A 24805-nucleotide genomic window follows, 5' to 3' on the forward strand; every position below is an offset into this window, starting at 1 on the left:
AAGCTGCCAGGAAGCGCCCGGTCGTGGGAAGCTGGGTGCACAGTGGTGCACGCCTATACTGCCAGCTCTTCAGGAGGCTGAGGCAGGAGGGTCACTTGAGCCCAGGACAGCACAGCAGCCTGGATGGCATAGCGGATCGTATCTCTAGAAAAATAAATAAATACAGGCCGGGCACGGTGGCTCACACCTGTCATCCCAGCACTTTGGGAGGCTGAGGCAGGCAGACCTCCTGAGGTCAGGAGTTCAGGACCAGCCTGGGCAACATGGTGAAACTCCATCTCTACTAAAAATACAAAAATTGGCCAGGCGTGGTGGCTTACACCTGTAATCCCAGCACTTTGGGAGGCCAAGGTGGGTGGATCATTTGAGGTCAGGAGCTTGCAACCAGCCCGGCCAACATGGCGAAACCCTGTCTTTACTAAAAAATACAAAAATTAGCCGAGTGTGGTGGTGCGTGCCTGTAGTCCCAGCTACTTGGGAGGCTGAGGCAGAAGGATTGGCTGAACCTGAGAGGTTGCAGTGAGCCAAGATCGCGCCATTGCACTCCAGCCTGGGCAACAAGAGCAAAACTCTATCTCAAAAAAGAAAGAAATGTGAGAGGGCATGGCCGTTCCAGAATGTTTCTCTTAAGGGTAGCATCTCGGTTGACAAAGAGCATTTGATCCCTCCACGCTATGTGGCCACTGCTGGGGGACAGAGCTGGGGACAGACCCAGGCCCAGCCTCGTGTCCAGATGAGATGAAGGAACTACGAGGGACAGCCTGTGTGGTCCAGGAGGGTTGGCAAAGAACAAAAGCAGCTTAGAGGGGACAGAGGTTTCGGGAAAGTGAGGCCAGAGTTGGGGCTTCCTTTGAGACCCTGTAGGACCCTTGCCTCCAGCCGGGCAGGTGGCGGCCTCACACTTCCCGTGTGTGACGAGGCGCTTGGAGCAGTGGGTCTCCCTGACGGGCGCTTGGTTCTCTGCACACGCCTGACTTTTTCTGTCTCCTGTTCTGGGTTCCATCCCTCCTCTGGGCAGGGAACGGCTAAAGACTGGGCCTGGGCCACAGCTGGCCCCAAATGCAGGGCTCAGGGCAAACCAAGTGCAGACCCAGACCCCGTTGGAGGCTTGGGTACCACCTGTCCCCAGCCAGTGTGTGGGCGATAGAAGATGTGGGAAGGACCTACATCGAGCGGCAGGAAGCCCAAGGCTGACCCAGATCCAGTTTCCCTTCCGTGATGACAGTGGCCTGTTATAGCAGCAGTGTTGAAACCGTGGCACGCACACACCTCAGAGTGCACAGAGACGTTCTGAGGGTGACGTGGGCAGGAGAGTTTTAAGGAAATCAGTTTGCAGATCCTCAGCTGCCACATAGGTGCTGTTGCCAGAAAGCCATCTGCCTGAGAGCCGACATCTCGCCATCCTGTCCTCTGCAGAGGAGAGGCCCGAGGCTCGCTGTGGGGGCTGGGCCCAGGGTGCCCAGGCCTCCTAGGTGGGGAACAGAGGGGCTTTTAGAAATGTTGGGGTAGTGGCCAGGCACAGCGCGTCACACCATAATCCCAGCACTTTGGGAGGCCGAGGTGGGCAGATCACCTGAGGTCAGCAGCTCGAGACCAGCCTGGCCAACATGGTGAAACCCCATCTCCACTACATATACAAAATTAGCCAGGCGTGGTGGTGGCGCCTGTAATCCCAGCTACTCAGGAGGCTGAGGCAGGAGAATTGCTTGAACCCGGGAGGCAGAGGTTGCAGTGAGCTAAGACTGCACCACTGCACTCCAGCCTGGGAGACAGAGCAAGACTCTCTCAAAAAAAAAGAAAAGAAAAAAGAAAAAAAAATGTTGGGGTTGGTGCTCAGAAAGTAAAAGACTCTAGTGGCTGCTTACAACTTTTCAAAAGTCAGGTGGTATCCAGTTCTTTGCCTTCCACAAAACTGATGGAGGACTTAATTTTCAACTGGGAGATCATTTCAAGTAATTTTCAGTAATAGATATATATGCGATTTAAGGTGGATAGCATGGAAAGAGGTTAAAGAATGGTGTAGGCCGGGTGCGGTGGCTCAAGCCTGTAATCCCAGCACTTTGGGAGGCCGAGACGGGCGGATCACGAGGTCAGGAGATCGAGACCATCCTGGCTAACACGGTGAAACCCCGTCTCTACTAAAAAAAAAAACAAAAAAACTAGCCGGGCATGGTGGTGGGCGCCTGTAGTCCCAGCTACTCGGGAGGCTGAGGCAGGAGAATGGTGTGAACCCGGGAGGCGGACCTTGCAGTGAGCTGAGATCCGGCCACTGCACTCCAGCCTGGGTGACAGAGCAAGAAAGACTCCGTCTCAAAAAAAAAAAAAAAGAATGGTGTAACACGGCTGTAATAAGACTCTTTTTGACCTCATCTACTTCTTTATGTGAACAAAATGTTTCATTGTTCACATCTTTTTTGCTCCTTTTAGAGACGTGGTCCTACCTTGCCTGGGTTGGTCTCGAACTCCTGGGCTCAAGCGATCCTGTAGCTGGAAGCCACTGCACCTGCGTGTTTTACAACAAAACCAGAAACATGAACAGAATTGATGCTGAACCTCATTTCACTCTAGCAAAAAATAATATATAGATACGTGAGCTAAACCAAAAAATGTTCCGCCCATCTCATTGAGAGAGAATTCCACCAAAAAGTTACTTTGCTACTTAATATTTATGAAAATGTATAATGAGGCCAGGCGCGGTGGTTCACGCCTGTAATCCCAGCACTTTGGGAGGCTGAGGCAGGTGAATCACCTGAGGTCAGGAGTTGGAGATCATCCTGACCAACATGGAGAAACCCTGTCTCTGCTAAAAAGACAAAAAAATTAGCCAGGCGTGGTGGCGGGCGCCTGTAATTCCAGCTACTCGGGAGGCTGAGGCAGGAGAATCGCTTGAACCCGGGAGGTGGAGGTTGCCGTGAGCCGAGATCATGCCATTGCACTTCAGCCTGGGCAACAAGAGCGAAATTCTGTCTCAAAAAAATAAATAAAATGTATAATGTGTAGGTTTATTTTATTGTTTTTTTTTTTTTTGAGACGGTCTCACTCTGCCGCCCAGGCTGGAGTGCAGTGGTTCAATCTTGGCTCACTGCAACCTCCACCTCCCGGGTTCAAGCGATTCTCCCATCTCAGCCTCCCAAGTTGGACTACACTGCCTGCCACCACACCCGGCTAATTATTGTACTTTTAGTACAGACAGGGTTTTGCCATGTTGGCCAGACTGGTGTTGAATTCCTGAGCTCAGGTGATCCACCCACCTCAGCCTCCCAAAATGCTGGGATTACAGGCGTGAGCCAGCGTGCCTGGCTGTCTTTTTGATTGTCTACTGCCAATCATGGTACTAACTAATCCTGAATATATTTTGAATATTTGGAATCTTGTGATCTCTGGAAATTTTTGTTTTCAATGTATACAGATTTTTTTGTGGAAGGAAAATATAACGGTGAGTAAAGGATTTGAAAATATAAAAATATAAACTAGGACAACATTCTTTAGGAGAAATGGAATAGAAACAAATTCAAGGAGAGAAGATCCAGGAGTTTTTTTTTTTTTTTTGAGACAGAGTCGCTGTGTTGCCCAGGCTGGAGTGCGGTGGCGCGATCTCCGCTCACTACAAGCTCCGCCTCCTGGGTTCACGCCATTCTCCTGCCTCAGCTTCCCGAGAAGCTGAGATTACAGGCCCCCTCCACCACGCCGGCTAATTTTTTGTATTTTTAGTATAGATGGGGTTTCACCGTGTTAGCCAGGATGGTCTCGATCTCCCGACCTCGTGATCCGCCCGCCCTGGCCTCCCAAAGTGCTGGGATGACAGGCGTGAGCCACCGCGCCCGGCCTCGGGTAGTTTTTAAATGGATGAGTGCAGGTATCATGTCGCTGGGGTATTTAGATCCCACTGAATCCATGGGAAGGAACGATGTAACACTTTTATTTTAGGATGGCAATATTGACATGATTCTGGAAATCATACTCTTTGCAACTATTTAAACTTGGAAACGTGCAGATGTTGACTTAAGAATGTGCCAGGGTGCATATTTGCTCAGAATTAGTTCACAGGTGCACAGGCAGACAGGCTCGAAGGCCCCCGAGTTACAGAAACAGAACGTGGAACAGTCCTGTGTGAGGGTTGCCTGTGACCTCCCCTGACCCAGGGAGGGTCTGCACCTCCCTGGGCTCCAGCCCAAGCCTGGGGACCTCCCTGTGGAGGATTTGCTTATTTGGGAGCTGACGGCTTCGACCCAAGTTGTCTCCCTGAATCTTCACAGCAATCCCAGGGAGGCAGGTTCTGTTGCTGGCTCCTGTGTGCAGATGGAAAAACTGAGGCCTAGTGAGTTTAAAACTCGCCGGGATTCAAACCCGGGCAGCCTCCTGAGCATGGGCTCCTGACTCTTGGATAGGCTGGTTCCCTCCTGATGGGCTCCAGCACCTCCTAATCCTTTTGTGCACCTCAGTTTCTATATCTGTGAAATGGGGTAATAATACGCATATCCCGGGCTGGCAGTCACGAGTGGATAAGGTGTCACGGGCAGGAGTGCCTAACAGGGTGTGCCCCGCATCCCTCACGGCGGCCACAGGGGCCTGGGGGCTGGGGCCCCCCGAAGGGTTGATTTCCGGCTAGACATCAGTTTATCCCAGCTGCTCACTTCGCCTTCCTGACTGTGTCGCTGGCTCTGAGCAGTGCTGACCCACGGGGAGAGCTCTGGCTTGGCCTCCGAGCGGGCACCTCTCTCATCCACATTCTCTCTCTGCAGCTGGACCCACAAACTGTGGAGACCAAGAACTGGCACACGGACGTGATTGAGATGAACGGGGTGAGCCGGGGATGGGAACGATCCACGGGGTGAGCCGGGAGCTGGAACATCTGTGCAGCGGGTGGGCAGCCCGGCCCTCTGGCTGCTCCTGGGGCTGCTGTGCCGCCTGGACCTCCCCGCAGCCCAGCCCCCTCTCCCCTCCTGCCCACACCCTGCCCGCTGCTGTCCTGCAGGTGTTGAGGGAGCCCTGGGTGTGAGCCAGCCCTCGTGTGCAGTCTTGGGGAGGGGGCCCCTGTGTTTTGGGGGCATCCTTGGGCACTCACGCCCTGGGGAACTTGTACCTGCCTCACCCCCCAACCAGATCAAAGTGGAATTTTCCATGAAATTCACCAGCCGAGATATGAGCCTGAAGAGGACCCCGTCCAAAAAGCAGACCGGTGTCTTCGGCGTGAAGATCAGCGTGGTGACCAAGTAGGTGCTGCCTCCGGTCTCCCAGTCTTGGCATCGGTGCCCCTGGTCCCCGCCAACCTGGGCCCCCGGCCCTCCCTGCCTAGGCCCATCCTGGCACCTAATCAGTCGCTTTAGAAGCACGTGAGCCGGCACTGAAACGCTGGAAGGTGTCTTGTGAGATCCCAGATCGTCTGCTCCTCGTAAGAAGCGGGAAGCTCTGTCAGCCGGGGGCCCACTCTTGGGCTCGGCACCAGCAGGGACTGGCTGCCCCTCCGGAAAGGGCACGCATCCCCCAGTTCATCGCCACCCCAGCCCCTTGTCTCAGGCCTGACCCACCTCCTCGCGTGGGCTGCCTGCCGGGCCTCCTACAAGCGTCTGAATCTGGGGGGTATTCTTTCCCTAGAGTCTCGGCCTTACCTTCCCAAGTTCCCCAGCCTTCTCCTGGCCATGTCCTTCGCTGCCCCTCCGCAGGCGGGCCAGGGTGGGCAGGGTGGGGTGCGGTGGCCTCTTTCTCTGCTCTTTTCTTGCCCTCCCCATCCCCCGCCCCTGTTCTCCATTCCAAATGCTAGAAAGCTCTCCGGGGGGCGGGTGTGCTGGGTGGGAGTTGCTACGGGAGAGGTGTCATGGCGGCCGCCCTCCACCCATCCTCACGCCCCACCCCAGGCGGGAACGCTCCAAGGTGCCCTACATCGTCCGGCAGTGCGTGGAGGAGGTGGAGAAGAGGGGCATCGAGGAGGTTGGCATCTACCGGATATCAGGCGTGGCCACGGACATCCAGGCGCTCAAGGCCGTCTTCGATGCCAGTGAGTCTGGAAGGCCCAGCCGGGGTGGGCACAGGCTGGTGGGATGGACAGGAGAGCTCGGGAGAACCAGGAGTCTTCCTGGAGAGGAGCCTTGGTCTGCTTCAGAGTCCCTGTGGCAAGTGCTTTTTCTGCGTTTTCTCACGTAATCCCCTCCCCGCGAATCTCTTGTCCGTGGCTGCGGGTAAGGAACTGCAGAAACTCACAAGGGCCAACTTGCTTGCCCAGGATGACCCAACTTGTAGGTTTTGGTTCTGGACTTAAACTCAGATCTCACTCCAGAGTCTGCGTGGCTGGCTTTCTTGCTACTTCCTGGGTGCCTAGTGAATCGCAGGGAAAGAGCTTTGAGCCTGCACCTGCTGTCTCCAGGGCCCCAAGTCCCCTCCGGGGCAGCACTGCCTCTGCATAGTCCACTATGGTGAGGCCTGACCTTTCTAGTTTCTCCTTCCTACTCCTGCTGGCTCATGCTGCAGCAACCACATACCCAATTGTCAAGAAACCTGCACTGACCAGGCAGGACGAATCTGTAGGGAGCCTGGAGTGGAGGACGGGGTGGGGCCTGGGAACTTGCTGGCCTTGGCTCCTCTGTGCAGCCTAGAAACGGAGGCTTTGTGGGAACGTGCTTTTACGTGTGAAAAGTGTGCAGTGCCTTCCAGAGAGGGGCTTAGCGATGGGGAGGTTCCAGTTGGAAGGCAGGTACAGGCCACCCGGTATGAATGTGGCTCTGAACTCTGGGTGATGAATTTCACTCCCCAGACATCCTCTCCCGAGCAGCCACAGCAGATGGCCCCAGGCTGTCTCCCTGTTCCCCCGACCCCAACCCACAGATACCTGTGGGCACTCTCTACGTCCTGCCTTTCCGGGGGAGACCAGAACCAGAGATGGTGTGGATGGGGGCTCTCAGGATGGGTGGGGGCATGGAACAGGGCCGCCGGCCCAGCTAAGGCTGCCTGACCTTGGCCCCACTCCTGCAGATAACAAGGACATCCTGCTGATGCTGAGCGACATGGACATCAATGCCATCGCCGGCACGCTCAAGCTCTACTTCCGGGAACTGCCCGAGCCCCTCCTCACGGACCGACTCTACCCAGCCTTCATGGAGGGCATCGGTGAGGCCCTGAGGGCTCCTAGGGCTGGGCTGGGCTGGGCTGAGCTGGGACTCCCTGCCCAGAGAAGTAATCAGCAGGAGACACGTCTGTGGCTTCCTTTGCTGGCTGACCTTTCCAGTGCACTGGGGCCTGTGGCGGAGGGGCCCGAGGGTGAGGTGCGGCTGCTGGGACCTGGTGCAGACACGGGGCCCTTTCTGGCCTGCCTCTTGCCCCTGATGTCCCCACGGGCAGCCCCCTCTGCTTCCTATTTGGACATTGGCCTCTTGCTTGCAAGCTCGAGCATCCAGGGAAGACTGCCCTGAGGCGAGTGGCCAGAAGCTGGCATCCCAGAGCCAAGGAGGAGGCTGGTTCAAGCCAGAGGGTACTTGAGACTGCTTGTGCTGAGCCTTCCAGCGAGACCACACACGGTCCCGTCACCTCTGCTGAGGGCCCCGGCCAGCAGGCCTTCTGCCTCCACCCACCTGGGCCAAACCCAGCCCCAAGGGCATCCCTTCAATCTTTTCTTCTCCTGGGGCAGACCAGAGCTTCAGCCCCCCAGCGGAAGGTTGCTCACACCCACACACCAGCAGCAGAGAGGGCTGAGAAAGAGAATCCACCACTGGCAGGATATGTCCCTGCTGGCTTCATCTTTAGCCACACAGACCAGGGGGTGTCCTATTAGGAGACCCGGGATGCCCCAGAGCCCAGGCCCATGCAGTCGGCTGCAGGAAGGGGGTCTGCTCCCACCAGCCGGCCTCCTGGCTGAGTTACCAGTCATGGTGAGGCCTCCCGGAGGAAGCAGCTGCTAATAGCCCACCCAGACACGAGGCCCTCCCCTGTGGGATCTGCTCCCCAAACGCCTAGAAGCCTGGGGTCTCCTGCAGGGGCCCACAGCCTCATGACCACAGGGACTCTGGTGGGGAGCCCCTGGAGCTGAACGCCACACTGGCCCTTCTCTCCCACAGCCCTGTCAGACCCTGCTGCCAAGGAAAACTGCATGATGCACCTGCTCCGCTCCCTGCCCGACCCCAACCTCATCACCTTCCTCTTCCTGCTGGAACACTTGAAAAGGTAACAGGGAGGGCCCCGACCCCGCCTCCTCAGTCCCTCCTCGTGGGCGCTGGCCTCTGATGGGCTGTCTGTGAGGGGAGAGTTTGCTTTCCAAGTTCTTGCACTCACGTTTTTCTGTGCTGAGAAATATTTGGGTCCCGTAACGAGTAGTAACCTCAAATATTGACCACAGAATGCTCAGGACTACAGGCAGGTTTTATAATCAGTGGGTCCTGACCTACCATTGGTTCACTGACTCCATTCATCCTTCTGTAAGTGAATGGAGAACAGACAGTATTAGGACTGTGGGCAGGTTTTATAATCAGTGAGTCCTGACCTACTGGTGGTTCGTTTAACCAGTGTAGCCTTTTCCAAATGAAGTGGGGAACGGAGAGTAGTAGGATACACTGCAAGCCTTGAGTGCAGGTGCTGCTGTTGCGTTACCTGGAGGCGTGTGGACTGTTACAACGGGCTGTATTGTGGGCCACAGTCAAAACAGGTGAAATGCGCTGGTCTTGGCCCACACCTCACTTGACATAGGGAAACTGAGTCCCCACACCAGGCAAAGACTTGCTTGGGTTAGAGCCCTTAGAGCCCTCAACATCGAGATCCTAAATTCAGACCCTTCTTGCCCTCCCACCACCCTTTCTAGACAGGTCCAACCAAGAGTGGCTCAAGTTGGTTGTACCCATAGCAAAGTTCAGAACTGAAAGTGGCCCTGAAGAGGTCCTCAGGCTTGTGTGGGGAGGTGGTCTCTGGGCGTCCCTTTAACCCATCTGCACGCCAGGACCAGGGAGCCCCTCAGACTGCTCCGCAGAACAGTTCTCCCTGAGCTCAGCCCCAACTCAGGGCCAGGCCCCTGCTGCAGCTCAGCCAGGCCAGGCTCGGGAGAGCCAGCGGAGACCTGGACGCGCCCGGGCTGGTGTCTTGTTTTTCCCATCATGAAACATTTTTCCTCTGGTTTGGCCAGGACTAGAGCCCTGACCAATTCCGAAAGCGTTTGGCAAGCCTTGTGGGGAGGAGTGGGAAGGGAAAATTCACTCGGCTTCCACCCTGGGAACTGGGCACAGTCTGTTCCCACATCTGGGCCCCTGGCTGGGCCGTGTGCGCGCGTGTGGTGAGGGGCTGGCCCCGCTGCATGGCTGCCCGTTGGCATCGCAGTGTTTGTTTGCCTGTTTCCAAAGCAGGCGCGGCCACAGCTCCTGCCTGGAGGGTGGGAATGATGGTATGGAGAGGGCTGAGAGGCGCTGCTTAGGCTGGGTGGGTCTCAGCCCAGAAACATTTTCTGAGACTGAAGGAGAACCAGAGCCCCTCTGATGTGTTTGCTGACCCTGGGCCTGCCTGGACACCAGCCCTGACGGCAGCTCCTGCTGTTACCCCAGGGAAGCTCGCAGAGCATCTGGCCTGTTGAGCAAGAGAAGCAGGGGGGGATCCGGAGGGAGGACAGCCCTGGGTCCCACGAGGCAGACGGAGAGGCACAGGAGGCAGTCCTGGGTCCCACGAGGCAGACCCTTCCGGAAAGGCATGGGGGCAGTCCCTGGCTCATCTGGAAGTAGAGTTACTCCCGGCCTAGCACAGCTGGCAGAGCCGCAGGTCTAGCTAACGACTCCTGCTGGGTTCCAGGTCCTGCCTACGTTTCTCCCCTGGCTCACCCAGCTTGACTCTTCCTTTGGACCCCTTAGCACAGGAGTAAGTGACAGAGCGGTTAAGAGCATAGGTCCTGGAGGCAGCCACCTGCGTTCACATCCCAGCTCTCCCACTTGCTGGCTGTGTGACCTTGGGCAAGTCACTTACCCCCTCCTTACTTGGGTTTCTTTTTTTTTTTTTTTTTTTTTTTGGAGACGGAGTCTCGCTCTGTCGCCCGGGCTGGAGTGCAGTGGCCGGATCTCAGCTCACTGCAAGCTCCGCCTCCCGGGTTTACCGCCATTCTCCTGCCTCAGCCTCCGAGTAGCTGGGACTACAGGCGCCCGCCACGTCGCCCGGCTAGTTTTTTTTTTTTGTATTTTTTAGTAGAGACGGGGTTTCACCGTGTTAGCCAGGATGGTCTCGATCTCCTGACCTCGTGATCCGCCCGTCTCGGCCTCCCAAAGTGCTGGGATTACAGGCTTGAGCCACCACGCCCGGCCTTGGGTTTCTTCCTCTAAACAATGGGGATAATGATCATCGTATTCACCTCAAAGGACTGCCTCGAGTGTGAGCTGTTACAGGGAAAGTGTTTAGAGCAGCACTTGCTCTCAGGCAAGGGAGCTGGAGTTGGCGTCTGTGGGCTCCCTGGCTCTGGCAGTTCACCGTCAGTTTCGGGGGGGCCCAGCAGCTGGAGATGGTAGCACAGAACCTGGCACATGGCTGGGGCCCTGCTCTCCTGGATGAGTCCCCTTCTCCCCGGGGGAGGTCCCCACTCCTAGGAGAGGGCGATGGTGACCCCCGTCCAGGAGTCCTTCAGGAGCTCCTACAGCGAAGGCCAAGTGTCCCCGAGCTCCGAGTGGCTGCGGAGAAAGGGCTTCTTTCTTCCCCGAAATCTTCTCCTTTTTAGGGTTGCCGAGAAGGAGCCCATCAACAAAATGTCACTTCACAACCTGGCTACCGTGTTTGGACCCACGTTACTGAGACCCTCAGAAGTGGAGAGCAAAGCACACGTCACCTCGGCTGCCGACATCTGGTCCCATGATGTCATGGCACAGGTACCCCGGCCCCCCAGCACCGCCCAGGCCCGTGGCTGGCGGAGGGTGACTCTGGTCCCATGACGTCATAGCGCAGGTACCCCGGCCCCCCAGCACCGCCCAGGCCCGTGGCTGGCAGAGGGTGAGACAAGCCCCCTCAGGAGGAGAGAGAACAGCTCAGAGTCTCCACGCCTCTTCCCTCGTGGGAAGCTGGGTTGATGGGCTATGGGGTGTCACCAGGGAGGCAGGACTGCAGATACTTCTGCCCCTCCCAGGCCAAAACAGATGCGTGAACCTAGACCAGGGCCCAGAGAACGTCTGTGCCAGATACCGGCTGCGTTCTTGGGAGGGCCTCGGTCTCAGAAAGCAAGCCCGGGGGTGGGGGAGTTGCTGGGTCCTTGTCCCCACACGTGGAAGCTCTGAGGTTGCTTCCAAGGGCAGGAGGCCTCCCTGGGATTCCTGCAAAACCCACACAGCAGGGGCCAGACTGTGGCCGCCTCAGGACAGAGCGGAAGCCAATGGCCAGGTTGGGGAAGTGGCCCCAGGCCCCCTCAACCCTCTGCCCTGTAGCGCCTTCCACGGCTGCAGAAAGGCAAACAGACCTGGACTGCCCAGGAAGGGGAGGTGGCTGGAGCCAGTCTAGGGAGTGGGAGGGGCAACACAGGCTGGAGCCAGCAAGGACCACGTCTTCTCACACGGCCAAGGACAGGGAGCCCAGCCTCTGCCTTCCTGTCTCCCCACAGGTCCAGGTCCTCCTCTACTACCTGCAGCACCCCCCCATTTCCTTCGCAGAACTCAAGCGGAACACACTGTACTTCTCCACCGACGTGTAGCCCGAGGCAGGGTGGCTGCGGGGAGGGGGTGGAGCCAGCCCTCCAGCCCGGGGCCCAACCCAGACTTGAAAGACTGCAATAGAAAACTCCCAAACCCAGCACTCCAGACTCGAGGGAAGCCAGCTTCCAAGAACTGGAATGCGTCCGTCTTTTGTGCCACCTTGTACAAAGCTGGCTGCCCAGCCCCAGCCTCAGCGCCACATCCCACCTCCTGCCCTCTGTACCTCTAGTTGTGTCTGATGCTGCGTGCTGTTCGGGAATTGTTTTATGTACACTTGTCATGCAGAAAAGGTAGTGACCGGCCCGGCGTGGGCACACAGACAGCCCGCTTTGTTCTTTCATTTCCTCCAGCACTTTCTTTCCTCCTGAGTCCAGCCCAAGGCCTTTTATTTTGCGCTGTGTAACTGCTGCCGGCTTCTCTCTTGGCCCTGCTCCCAGATGGCGGTCTCCTGGCAGCCTCCCCTGTCTTCCTCCACCCGCTCTTCCTTCCCGGCCTGCCTGCATGCATGTGCACCCTCCGTCTTCGCTCCATCACCTTGAAAGCTCTGAAGAGGCCCCGGGTGGCGGGGACAGCGGTGGCCCGGTTGCCGCTGCCGGCCTCTCCTCGACCTCCGCCTCTGGGAGCACGCCTGCTTTGCCTTGCTGCCTGTGCAAATGCTGGACAAGGAGATACACTCACACTCGTCCCCAGCTTAGCACAGAGCTGGAGCACCCATTTCTGGAATTTTCCGTTTGGGAATCTCCACTTCTGGGGTTTACCTGTTCAGCCTCCTGCCTATCAGTGAGGCATCTCTGACTGTTTCTTCTACTGCTTTTCAGTTCCCTTCCCTGCTGTTCTATTTCCTTTGAGTGTAAAGACTCACAAGTGACCTGCTATGGAGATAGCCAGAGGGTCAGGAGAGAATGGGGGAGGCAGTCAGCCTGCTGAAGAAGCACCAAGGGCTGAAGTGGGGAGGAATGCACAAGCAGCGCTGGGTGTCCCGGGTCTCAGGCGGGGACGGGCTGAACGGGGGAGGAACGCACACACAGCGTGTCCCGGGTCGCGGGCGGGGCAGCTCTTAGGAGCGAGTTGTGGGGGCTTTTCAAGTGGGGCCAGGCTTCCTGGAGGGTGACTGATGTGGCTGAAGCAAGTGTCCAGGCAGGCAGGTTGCAGCCAGGTCCCTGGTACCGCAGGACCTCGTGGTACTCCTGCCTGAGATTTTACACTCTCTCCACAGCCAAGCACTGCCGCGGGTCCTTCAGGACCTGGGAAGGAAAGGCACAGGCCTGCAGTGGCCAGCCATTGTGGTGCCACCCCAGCTTCTGGATGCAGCCTTTTGGGTAAACGCTGGGAACTCCAGTTGTGGGGAGAGTGGGGAATCAGACAGCTGCCTCTCGAGGCTGTGTTCTGCTGGGGCCTCCTTGTTGGTGCTGTAGGCACCCGCCAGGGAGGAGGGACCCGAAGCTTCCATTCCCAACTTGGACACTTACTAGGAAGGAGTGAGGTGTGTTCCCACCGCAGTTTCCCACACGAGCTGTGGCTGCCAGCCTCGGGCCATCAGCCTAGGAGAGCAGACTCAGCTCCAGGGGCTTGAGTTACAGCCACAGTTAAGCTGCTGGCTCTTCTGTGTGGCAGAGCGTCATTTCTGGGCCCTCAGGACTGGGGAGCTCAGTTCCCATTCTTGTGCTCAGGGCTGAGTCTTAAAGAAGGGTGTGCTGGTCCTAACACTGTAGCACTTGCTCAGTGAGGGGCAGAGCCCTTTTTGATCCCATTTACTCCTGTTGCCTTGGGCAGAACAGTAAATATTCTGTGCACGGAGGAGACATGCCCAAGAGGAAGGACGTCCTGACCATCAGCTGCCTGTAAGGAGCCCGTGCTCCCTGGAACAGGCAGCGAACTTGAGTCTAAAGACCCAGCGCCTGGCCCTTCCTGAGGTCCCTGCTTGGCATGCGAGTGTCGGTGTGTGGCACAGAAGGCTCCTGCTTGCTTCCAAAGCGATGGACAGGAAGGGGCAGAGTGAGTCACGGCCCAGACTGGGCACCTTCGCATCTCAGCCTCAGGGAGCCCCATGGCCCCAAGCTTGCTGAGGCAATATGAGAACAGGCTACGGGAAGGCTGCAAAGGCTGAGAAATGCAAAGGCTCATATTTATAAATCCCACCCCCAGAGCGGGGAGGGTCAGGTGCCAGACCTGGACTAAACTGCACCAAGCAAACACCCAGCGGGGTCTCCTGTGAGCCAGGGACCGTGCAGGCCGGAACCTCCAGTCACTGTGCCCAGCAGGAGTCAGGAGCCAGGGACTGTGCAGCCCGGGACCTCCAGTCACTGCACCTGGCAGGAGTCAGGAGCCAGGGATCGTGCAGGCTGGGACCTCCAGTCACTGTGCCCAGCAGGAGTCAGGAGCCAGGGACTGTGCAGCCCGGGACCTGCAGTCACTGTGCCTGGCAGGAGTCAGGCTAAGGGTTCTCCTGTGAGCAGGGACTGTGCAGCCTGGAAGCTCCAGTCACTGTGCCCAGCAGGGTGGGCTATGCCTGGCAGGAGTCAGGCTAAGGAACCCCAGTCTGCCTGTCCTTGCTGGGCAATGGCTGATGCTGCCAGTTTCTGCTGATACACAGGTAGGATGGGACCCGTCATGAATATCTGACTTTAATAAGTTGGTAAGGATATATTTTTTTGTCTATGTTCTGTTTCAACTTATGTAGATTATTATAAATTGATGTAAACCACGTGAGAGGAAAATGTTAATAAAAAAGGCAAAGCCCCAACATTTGCACAAAACTCAGCCCTGGTGTGTGGATGTTTGTGTTCGCAGTGGTCCAGGGAAGCCACCAATCTAAATATTTAACTCTTCCAGCTGCATCCAGATGCAAGTTTCCAGGAATCTGTTTACCTAATTCACTCCCCTTGAGCCTCCCTGTGGCCCATGGGGGCTGGGGCAGAGCTGCGGGGAGGTGGGCTTGAGCCCTCTCCTTGCTCTTCAGAAAGGCTTCCGGATCAGCCAGCATCCAGGCTACTTCTGGCTCACCTTTGCCATGTGCTGCTACAGTACAAATGTCCCACGCGGGACCTGGCCATTAGTGTGCCTTGAAAGTGGCATGAAGTTGTCCACTGGAGAGGAAGCATCTTCTTTGATGTAAACGCTTCTCTACACTTTCCTTCCAAGTGGCACATCTTTGAGGCAGCCTTTTGGTCTAATCTGCTTGTCAGAGAAGCTGGGTCTCCGAGGGCCCACCCTCCCTTTGGGAGAGCCAGTGGCATGAATATCGGCTCCCACCAGCCGAAGCAACTGGACACTGAGTTTATTCTGAAGATCAGGAACAGATGGCTCTGAAAATTGCTGTTTGGTTTATGAGCTCATACTGGCTCCCCAGCCATCTAAAACAGGAAACTATTCATCTCTCGAGCGAATAGGCGGCGTGGACAATGCTTGGCTTACGGAACCGATGGCTACTGACAGCCCTGGAGCTCATCTTTCCAGGCAGCATTTCTTGCATTTGCGCCCACGTGCTAGACTGAAAGATGGAAGATCCCAGGCCTCCTAGGACTTTGACAGGTGCCAGGTAGAAGTGTCTGCCCTTGCTTCAGAGTGCCTGCAGGTGTCCTGTATTTAGGGACAGTAGAGGAAACTGTTCCGAGCTCTAGGGAATGCTCCAACTGGCCTAGTAGTGATGCAGCCTCTTAGCTGTGAGACTGGGAGGGGCGTTAGATAGAATTCACCGTAAAAGGACATGAGCCTTGAGCAGGAGCTCATATTCCAAGGAAATGGCAAACGTGACCCAAGGAAGGTGTTACCAGCTGGGTTTGACATCACTCATGTACACACACACACTCGGGCCACCAGGCCATGTACGCTGAGTCTGAACTCTGGTTAAGAGTGTGTGGGCTAGAAGACGGGGCAGATGAGGAAGGAGGCAGAAAGAAAGGGCAGAGGAATTAACTGTATTATAGGAAAAAAGGAGACTCGTTACCACTGGCTGAAGGTACCCAGAATTGTGTGGCCCCCATCAAGCTACCTGCCTGTGCCCGTCCCAAGAGCAAAGGCCTGACTCCACCAGTGCCGTCTACCCCGCAGAGCACCAGGGTAAAGCGGCAGCAGTGCTGAAGCCCAACTGTAGACGGCTTTTTTTTTTTTTTTTTAAACCCATGACACACAACTAGGCCAAGAAAAATACCACAAGGTCAAGTGGAAAACACGACATGTTAAAACACTTCCCTGACACTGGAGAACGAGGGTGGTGGTGAACTGCCCCTCAGCGACGTCTGATCTTGGCCAGTAGCTGCTGTGACCGAGTCACCACGATGTCCACAGCAGGGCCCGTCACATGTGACCTCGAGCTCGGCCTGGTCCAGCGGTCACGCTGTGAAGCCAGTGTGTGCCTCTCGGCCAGCACAGGAGGGCCCAGCGAGTTCATGGATGGGATTTCAGTGCATCCCAGGAAGAGGCTGGGCCGGGCTTCTTGAGGCAGGCCCTGGCAGATGTAACGATCTTGGTGAGGGTGACACAGTCCTCTAGCAACCCTGCCTCAGCCTCCCCATCCCCAGCCTCCTCGGAGCTTTGCCATTCTTTCCCTTCAGATGGTATCTTTGGGCCACCTGGCACTGTTTTTAGAATTAGGGAATTTGAAAACAGAAATAAACCAACCTTTTGAATTGTAAGGTGTGTGTGGCGGGGGGTGGGGGTATATTTTTTAAAAAACAAGGATGGCAGAACACAAAACAAGTGAGATAATTGGTTGGACGGCATCAGTCCGCCTTGCCCTGCCCTGGTATTCGAGACGGATAGTTGCATGGAATTCCAAGGTAGAACAGCCTCCTGGGTGCCTGTAGAGACACTGCCACCTCTGTGCCCATAACACCAAACAACCTAGAGGGCCAGCTGTGGTCAGGCCTGAAGCTTTGTGGAGCTGAATTCCTATATGTCGACATCCTGTCTCCAGATCTGCTCGGAGAGAATCCGGCACAGGACGTCCTCTGTGAAGGTTGGCTGGAGTCCAGGAGCAGCCAAGTGTGGCTGCCTCGACGGCTGGAGGCAGAGAAGCCAGGCAGCTCCCTCAGAATACCAGTGACACAAGGGAAAACGAATGTCTTCAGGCCGTGAAGCAAGGCCCTGGTGTGGTACAGAAACTGTCCTCCACAGAGCAGCCCGGGCTCCCTCTGGAGAGCTGGCATCGTCCTTCCCCACAGGCAGTTACTCTCACCGGAGGTAATAATCAATCGCAGCAGAGAAAGCAGCAAAACCTCCACAACCAATGGCCCCAGCCTTTAGGCCAGCTGTCAAACAAACAGAAAGAACACGACCTGTGGCGAGTGACACCTGCTGGGTCAGGAGGCACTCGCGGAAAGCCTGCACACCCTCAGATGCCATGAAACAAGCTTAAGCACTGCGAGTCATTCAAGCGCTCATCGCTCCGGAAGACACCCGTGACGCAGTGTATATGATCTAATCCAGTGTGCTTTATCTAACTACATTTGTTTAGCTTTTCTCCTTCAAAGGGTATTTCTAGTCTTAGGGAAACAGCCCCTCGCAGGCAGGAAACTGGTTACGAGAAGCAGCCCTTGGAATCAAAGGAAAGCATATGGCCTTGACCCTGAGTTGTTGATGGAATAAATTCCTGGGAAGGTGATCAAAGCAGTCCTTGAGAAGGCAGAGCTTCTCAGAGAGGCCCTGGCATCGCTGAGCAATGGGACGGCCGGCAGAGAAGTTACTTTGTCAGTCATTCATGGTGCCTGAGGAGCAAAACCAGTTTCATGACAGCACATCATCCTGTCTCTCAGAAGATGAGAAAACCAGCTTTTTGCTCTGGGAAAGTCAGGGCATGACAGATGGAAAGTGGCCCAGTGATAAAACACTGATGCTTCTAGGAAAGTCATGTCACCAAGGCCCTCCCCCATACTTTGAATGGACATGCCAACAGGGAGAAGTGGCAGCAAATTGTTTTTTGTCTTTTTTTTTTTTTTACAGCTGATAATCTAATATTTCTAGAATATCTGTACTTAGCATTCAATGGGTAAAAATCAATCCCCGAGGGCAGAAAGATATTACTGTTATAATTTCTATCTAGAATTAAAACAGACAATTGTCTAGAATTATTGAGAAAAATGTTGGCCACAGGTGGTGGCTCACGCCTGTAATCCCAGCACTTTGGGAGGCTGAGGCAGGCAGATTACGAGGGCAGGAGTTTGAGACCAGGTGAAATCCGGTCTCTACTAAAAAAATACAAAAAAAAAAAAAAAAAAAAATAGCCGAGCGTGGTGGTGGGCGCCTGTAATCCCAGCTGCCTGGAAGGCTGGGGTAGGGGAATCACCTGAACCCAGGAGGTGGAGGTTGCAGTGAGCCAACATCATGCCACTGCACTCCAGCCTGGGCGACAGAGTGAGATTCGGTCTCTTTAAAAAAAAAAAGTTGTTACAACTGATGGGGGTGCTGCTTGCATCTCGTGGGTAGAGGCCGGCGGTACTCCTTAACATCTCAGAATGCACAAAACAGACTCAATCCCAGCAAAGACTCATCTGGTCGAAAATGTCAATAGTGCCAACGATGAGAAACCCTAATCTAGATCCTAGCGAGTTTCCAAACCCCGAGTTAAGACAGAAACAAACATGATTTATTTGTTAGAGGGGAAGAAGATCAAGTGTCCCTGGAACACTCGTGTGTTTGGAAATGACAAGCTCAGCACGTTGTCCAAGGCCACAAAGGAAAAGCATTCGAGAGCCGTTTACTAACCTCTGAAACCAATGGCTCCTCCAGTGATGCAGCCACTAATGACACTGTTCTTCCAATCCGATTTTCCCCGGTACTGTGGGCGGAGAAGTACATGTTAGAGCCAAAGAAACCAGCCAAGGGGGACCATTAAGGAAGAATACACAGGGTTGCTAGTTAGCTCATCCAGTCCCTACCCAAAGGAAACCTAATCTTTCTCAAAGATACAGTTCATAAGTATACAGCGTATGTGTGTGTGTATATATGTATATGTATATATATACACATAATATGTGTATATATACAGTATGTGTTCATAGATGCTTCCTGCAGGTGGCACCGGAGTGCTGAAACCAAGTCCAGCATTTGAAATGTAATCAAAATTTCTTCAAGGGGCTCTCCAGTAAGTCTCATGTTTAAAATCATTAGCTACCGGCCGGGCGCGGTGGCTCAAGCCTGTAATCCCAGCACTTTGGGAGGCCGAGACGGGCGGATCACGAGGTCAGGAGATCGAGACCATCCTGGCTAACACGGTGAAACCCCGTCTCTACTAAAAAATACAAAAAACTAGCCGGGTGAGGCGGCGGCGCCTGTAGTCCCAGCTACTCGGGAGGCTGAGGCAGGAGAATGGCGTGAACCCGGGAGGCGGAGCTTGCAGTGAGCTGAGATCTGGCCACTGCACTCCAGCCTGGGTGATAGAGCGAGACTCCGTCTCAAAAAAAAAAAAAAAAAAAATCATTAGCTACCTTCTGGCCTACAAAAAGTAAAAAATAATGCAAGCCCGTACTGTAAACACACAGAAAGTCTGTAATAGGGACTATTTTATGGAAGTACAACCTAGAACGTATCTGATGCTTCCGATCTGCTTTCTAGTAACAACTTTCAAATAACTTTTCAAGAGCAATTTCTCTTTAAAAGTCATGAAATGGCGGCCCCAGCAAGGATTTCTCAGAAGGCAGAGACACTTACAGATTCTACCACACATTCAGTACAAGAAAACATGGCTCCCACAATGGCAAAATTTTTGGCATAGGACATTCCTCTCTGCCCCATGTCTTTCAGAACTTCTTTCGCAGTCGGTGTACGGTAAGGATCTTTCGGGTCAAAGCCCACGTTCGTATCGATGCCAGCGGTAAACACCCCAAATGCACCTCCTAAGACAAATCCTAGAAGCAAACACAGGAATGAAAGCGTCTTTGCATGTTTTCTGGATTACTGTATTGGGATCATCCTGGAAGGGCCATACTTTTGGATGACCACCGGTGCAAAGGACACCCCCCTCTTGCCACTCAAACTCTCCACTTGCCTAGTGGAGAGTTTTGCACAATCCAGGGTCTGTCTGACTGACATCATCTTCTCTGTCTCCTCTAGGATTTCTTCTTCCATTCCCTAACATTTCTCAAGATTCCATCTTTAACTCTCTTATTGTCTCTACACTCTCTCATATGTAAACTAGTCACCCTCAAGTTCAGCTATCAACTTTGCAAATCACTCTTTTGGCCACTGTGACATTCACAGTAATGCTTCACTGAGCACCACATGCCAGATATGCCACAGCCTCATTCATTCTTCACAATAATCCAGTGAGACAGATGCTATTAGCCTCTCCTTTCTATAGATAAAGTGAGGCTCAGAGAGGTTAAGCAACTTCTCCCAGGGCCACACAGCTACCTAATGGCAAATCCCACACTGTTGTCCACATCTGACCTTCCTGAGCCTGCTGGACATGTCCATGTGGATGCCCTCTCATGACTTCATGGTCAATATGAGTTCAATACAATCATGGGCACCTCCCCTCCAGACTTTCCTGCCTACAGCTCCTTCCTTCCAGTCATGCCATCTCCAAACACTAGGAGCACCTCTGACGGCTTCTTTGCTTCCTCCTATAACCAGTCAGTCATGAAACACGGCAAAATCTTTCATCCTACTTTTTCAAGTCAAGTCCATCCCTGCCTATGTCCGCAATTACCACCCCAGTCCGAGGCCTTCATCACTTCAACTGTGGAGCACTATAAAGACCCCGTTCATCCTTTCGACAACTCTATCAGTGATGTATTAGGGTCAGGCAGAGTGAGGAGCAAACACCCAGTCAATGCCCTCATGAAGCTTTAGTCTCACAAACTTCCTCTCTGGCCTTCTCATCCACAGATTTTTCTTTCCTTCACCATACTCTATCCTAATTCACCATGTTCATTGCCACTTGTTACTCTTTGTAAAAAACATCAACTACTGCCCTAATGCCTGTAAGCAAAAAGCCCAAATCTCCCCCGGACTCAACCCCAAACTTGAAATAACATTTCTTCTTTGCCTAAGTGTATTTTCTTTCTTTCTTTTTTTTTTTTTTGAGATGGAGTCTCACTCTGTTGCCAGGCTGGAGTGCAATGGCACAATCTCGGCTCACTGCAACCTCCACCTCCTGGGTTCCAGCCATTCTCCTGCCTCAGCCTCCCGAGTAGCTGGGATTAAAGGCACACACCACCATGCTCAGCTAATTTTTGTATTTTTAGTAGAGATGGGGTTTCACCATGTTGGCTAGGATGGTCTTGACCTCTTGACCTCATGATCGGCCTGCCTTGGCCTCCCAAAGTGTTGGGATTACAGGCATGAGCAACTCTGCCCGGTCCTTTCTTTTTTTTTTTTTTTTTTTTGAGACAGGATCTTGCTCTGTCACCCAGGCTGGAGTGCAGTAACTCGATCACAGCTCACTGCAGCTTCAACCATCTGGGCTCAAGAGATCCTCCTGCCTCAGGCTCCCGAGTAGCTGGGCTCTCAGGTGCATACCAGCTAATTTTTGTATTTTTCATAGAGATGGGGTTTCGCTATATTGGCCAGGCTGGTCTCGAACTCCTGGGATCAAGCGATCCACCCGCCTCAGCCTCCCAAAGAGCTGGGATTATACAGGAGTGAGCCACCGCACGCACTCCGCCTACCTATATTTTCTCAATCCTTCAAGACGCAGCTCCAATCTCACCTATGGTCTTCCTCAACGAAAAAAAAAGACCTTTCTTCTTCCTACTTCACTTGTTTTCATTAACATTCTCACTATATTCATTTCTTAAATGTCTTTCATTCTCAATGAGACTTAAACTCATCTGCAAATGTAGCCAACCTATTTACCCTGCACACAGAAGGGATACTGTACATTCTCAAATCTCCAAAAAGCTTAAGGGAAACATAGAAGGACAAGTGCAGACTTCGTCTCTCCTTGCTCGCTGCTGTCTAGTCACAGTGGTCTTTCAGTTTTTCAAACCTCAAGCAACCGCTGCCCTAGCGCCGTTTGCATGTGCATTTCCATATGTCTGCATCATTCCTGTGCAGGTTCCTGCTCGACATTCTTCTCCACATACTATAATACGGGCCCCGTGAAGACCAGGCTCTTGTCTCTCTCCTGGCACGTTATAGTTGCTTAGGAACGATTTGTTGAAGGATTTAAGAGAATGAGCGAATTCAAGGGAATGAACGGATGAATGAAGTCACCCATGTAATAACTTTTTTCTTTTCGAGATGGAGTCTCGCTCTGTCGCCGAAGCTGGAGTGCAATGGCGCGATCTCGGCTCACTGCAACCTCTGCCTCCTGGATTCAAGCGATTCTCCTGCCTCAGCCTCCAGAATAGCTGGGACTACAGGCGCCCATCACCATGCCCGGCTAATTTTTTATATTTTTAGTAGAAACAGGGTTTCACCGTGTTAGCCAGGATGTCATGTAATAACTTTTAGGGCCCAACCACAGCACCGATCCTCAGATGCAATTTTCATCAAGAAAGCTGGCCTGAGGGGGCAGGAGAGGTGATGCCCGGGTTCACGGAACGGGGTGGGGGTCTGGTCAAGGACAAGGCCCGCAGTCCCTCGCCTCCCAGGCGCGTGGTCTTCTCTGCAGAGATCCCCACTGCCGTCCAGGCCCTCAGCCTCCCAAGGATCCCACTCGCCCGGCCTCACCTCCCACGCAGGCCAGCGCAGCCTTGAAGGCACAGCTTTCCATCACCTTCTCGATCATCTTCTGCTCCTCACTCTTGGCTGGACTTGGGATCCCGCCCAGGCTCCCAGGCTCCAGGAGCCGGGGCTGACGCTTGTCACCCACCAGGTACTGCAGGAGAAGGCTGTACTGCAGCGGAGCTTCGGCGGAACCGGCTGCCTCCGGGGCCGAACCCCCGGCATTGGGGGCGGCCGCCGCCATGACAGTCGCTGCCCAAGCAACCCTCGCGTCCTTCTCCCCGCAGCAGATTCGACAAGCGTCACGCTGCGGGCCCTGAGACTAGCCACCGTGCTGCAACAGCAGATTCGCAGCAAGAGGAAGCCGCGGCCGCAAGAGACGTCGTGCGCACATCAGCGGGAGCGCTTTCGTGTTTCCAAAAAGAAAGCCTCTTGTGAAAATGGAATTGGGCTTGAACAGCTTTCCCCATGTCACAGACAAACGAGATTTAGATTCACCAGAAAGCGCCCTCATGGTCGGGGCTGCAGCGCGGTGAGTACAGAGATTTGTAGTTCCAATCCGACATCCAACTACATTTCCCAGGAAGCGTTGCGCGTGCTCGCGCGTCTCGGCCCCGCGGGGGGCTCCTGCGCGCTCCTGAGGGGAGCGAGGAGCGGCCGCGCGCTCCGGGGCTGCCGTGCTCCGGATCGCCGGGAGGGGGCGCGCGAGCATTCTCGCTGCCCCTTTCCGCCTCCTGCTGTCATCCGGCGAGGAGGCGTTAAATCCTGTGGTCCCGGAAGGTGCGGTGAGGGGTGGACGCTTTGTAGACACGCGTGAACGTGTGCTGGAAATGCGCGGACTGGGCGCAGGGGCTCACGCCTGTCTTCCAGCACTTTGGGAGCCGAGACCGGTGGATCATGAGGTCAGGAGTTCGAGACCAGCCTGACCAACATGGTGAAACCCCGTCTCTACTAAAACTACAAAAAAAAAAAAAAAATTAGCTGGGCATGGTGGTGCACGCCTGTATTCCCAGCTATTTGAGAGGCTGAGGCAGGAGACCCCGTCTCTACTAAAAATACAAAAATTAGCCAGATGGTGGCAGGCGCCTGTAATCTCCGTTACTTGGGAGGCTGAGACAGGAGAATCGCTTAACCCGGGAGGTGGAGGTTGCAGTGAGCCAAGATTGCGCCATTGCGCTCCAGCCTGGGCGACAAGAGCAAGACTCTGTCTAAAAAAAAAAAAAAAAAAATCCTAACAGCATTTGCTGACTTGAGTGGGGTCAGTATCCCCATCGTGGCTGATTTCAAACTACCCAGCGAGGTCATCAGTCAGAATTGGGAAGACTCGTAGCAGCATGTGGTTAGACAATGTTTCTATCACACAGATACAATCTATGGAAATAACCTCAACAGCAGAGATAGGAGTACGGTGTAGTAAAACTTTTAGGAGGTGGTGAGTTTTGAATACACATTACCTGTTTGTAGTATAATTTGATTATAAATGTATAAAATGTAATTTTTAATAATAACTATGCTTAACAATCAGCTAAAAAACTGATAATTTATTGCCTTACTTTTTAAAATTATTCTTTTGAGACAGAGTCTTGCTTTGTCACCGAGGCTGGAATGCAGTGGTACCATCTCGGCTCACTGCAACCTCCACCTCCTGGGTTCAAACAGTTCTCTGCCTCAGTAGCTGGGATTACAGGCATCTGCCACTACGCCTGGCTAATTTTTGTATTTTTAGTAGAGATGGGATTTCAACATGTTTGCCAGGCTGGTCTTGAACTCCTGACCTCATGATCCACCCGCCTCGGCCTCCCAAAGTGCTGGGATGACAGGCATGAGCCAAGAATGTAATTTTTAATAATAACTGTACTTAACCAGCTCAAAAACTCCTGATAATGTATTGCCTTAATTTTTAAAATTATTCTTTTGAGACAGTCTTGCTCTTGTTACCCAGGCTGGAGTGCCGTGGTGCAATCTCGGCTTACTGAAACCACCACCTCCCAGGTTTGAGCGATTCTCCTGCCTCAGCCTACTGAGTAGCTGGGATTACAGGCACGCGCCACCACGTCTGGCTAATTTTTGTATTTTTAGTAGAGATGGGGTTTCGCCATGTTGGTCAGGCTGGTCTTGAACTCCTAATCTCAGGTGATCCACCCACCTTGGCCTCCCAAAGTGCTGGGATTGCAGGCGAGAGTCACTGCTTCTGGCCAGTTAAGGCCTTTTTGTTATTGTTGTTAAACATTTGTCGTTATACCACTGCACTGCAAGCATATTTTGGGAACCAAGAACACGTTCTCCTCTTTGAGGAAACCAGAATCGGGGCCTGGAGGCAGAGAAATTGGAATGGATTTCTGGTCATATCCAGGAAAATCCTAGGGGATGTTGGAGGGAGGTTTTCAGTCCCAAGAATGCTAACACTTTGGCATCATTATGTACTCCTGGTATGAACAAAATGTGGCCTGGGAACACCTCTGGGCATTTAAGCACACTTTTTGCTAATGGCCCGAAGGCAGTGCCGCAGCAAGCATCTGCTTACTTGGGCCAGAGGCTCTCAGAAGATGTTGATCAAAAAAGATTCCTCTGGC

The 24805-nt window shown here is 53.9% G+C and overlaps 2 protein-coding genes across 11 annotated transcripts in view; one reads left to right on the top strand and one right to left on the bottom strand.

Moving 5' to 3' along the window:
* The window catches only part of ABR (ABR activator of RhoGEF and GTPase), a 235711-nt gene extending 221331 nt beyond the window's left edge, over positions 1–14380 (top strand). For 8 of the 10 annotated variants that reach the window (XM_033185204.1, XM_033185201.1, XM_033185206.1 and 5 more), the window contains 7 exons: positions 4743–4802; positions 5104–5213; positions 5856–5995; positions 6967–7101; positions 8046–8151; positions 10664–10811; positions 11534–11721. In XM_033185204.1, the coding sequence (XP_033041095.1) occupies positions 4743–4802; positions 5104–5213; positions 5856–5995; positions 6967–7101; positions 8046–8151; positions 10664–10811; positions 11534–11623 (789 nt within the window). In that variant the 3' untranslated portion in view covers positions 11624–11721. Of the gene's footprint in view, positions 1–4742; positions 4803–5103; positions 5214–5855; positions 5996–6966; positions 7102–8045; positions 8152–10663; positions 10888–11533 lie in introns of all 10 variants that reach the window. The other 2 variants (XM_033185198.1, XM_033185197.1) reach the window with 2 other exon arrangements.
* Positions 14253–23163, bottom strand: TIMM22 (translocase of inner mitochondrial membrane 22). Its single transcript, XM_033185215.1, has 4 exons — positions 22239–23163; positions 19272–19468; positions 18327–18399; positions 14253–16873 (listed from the first exon to the last, which is right to left on the bottom strand). The coding sequence occupies exons 1-4, from the start codon at positions 22474–22476 to the stop codon at positions 16797–16799; spliced, it is 585 nt and encodes a 194-aa protein (XP_033041106.1). The 5' UTR covers positions 22477–23163; the 3' UTR covers positions 14253–16796.
* Between the last annotated feature and the right edge of the window lie 1642 nt (positions 23164–24805).

This window comes from Trachypithecus francoisi, unplaced genomic scaffold (assembly GCF_009764315.1).
Source record: "Trachypithecus francoisi isolate TF-2019V2 unplaced genomic scaffold, Tfra_2.0 Lachesis_group20, whole genome shotgun sequence".
Classification (NCBI taxonomy): Eukaryota; Metazoa; Chordata; class Mammalia; order Primates; family Cercopithecidae; genus Trachypithecus; species Trachypithecus francoisi.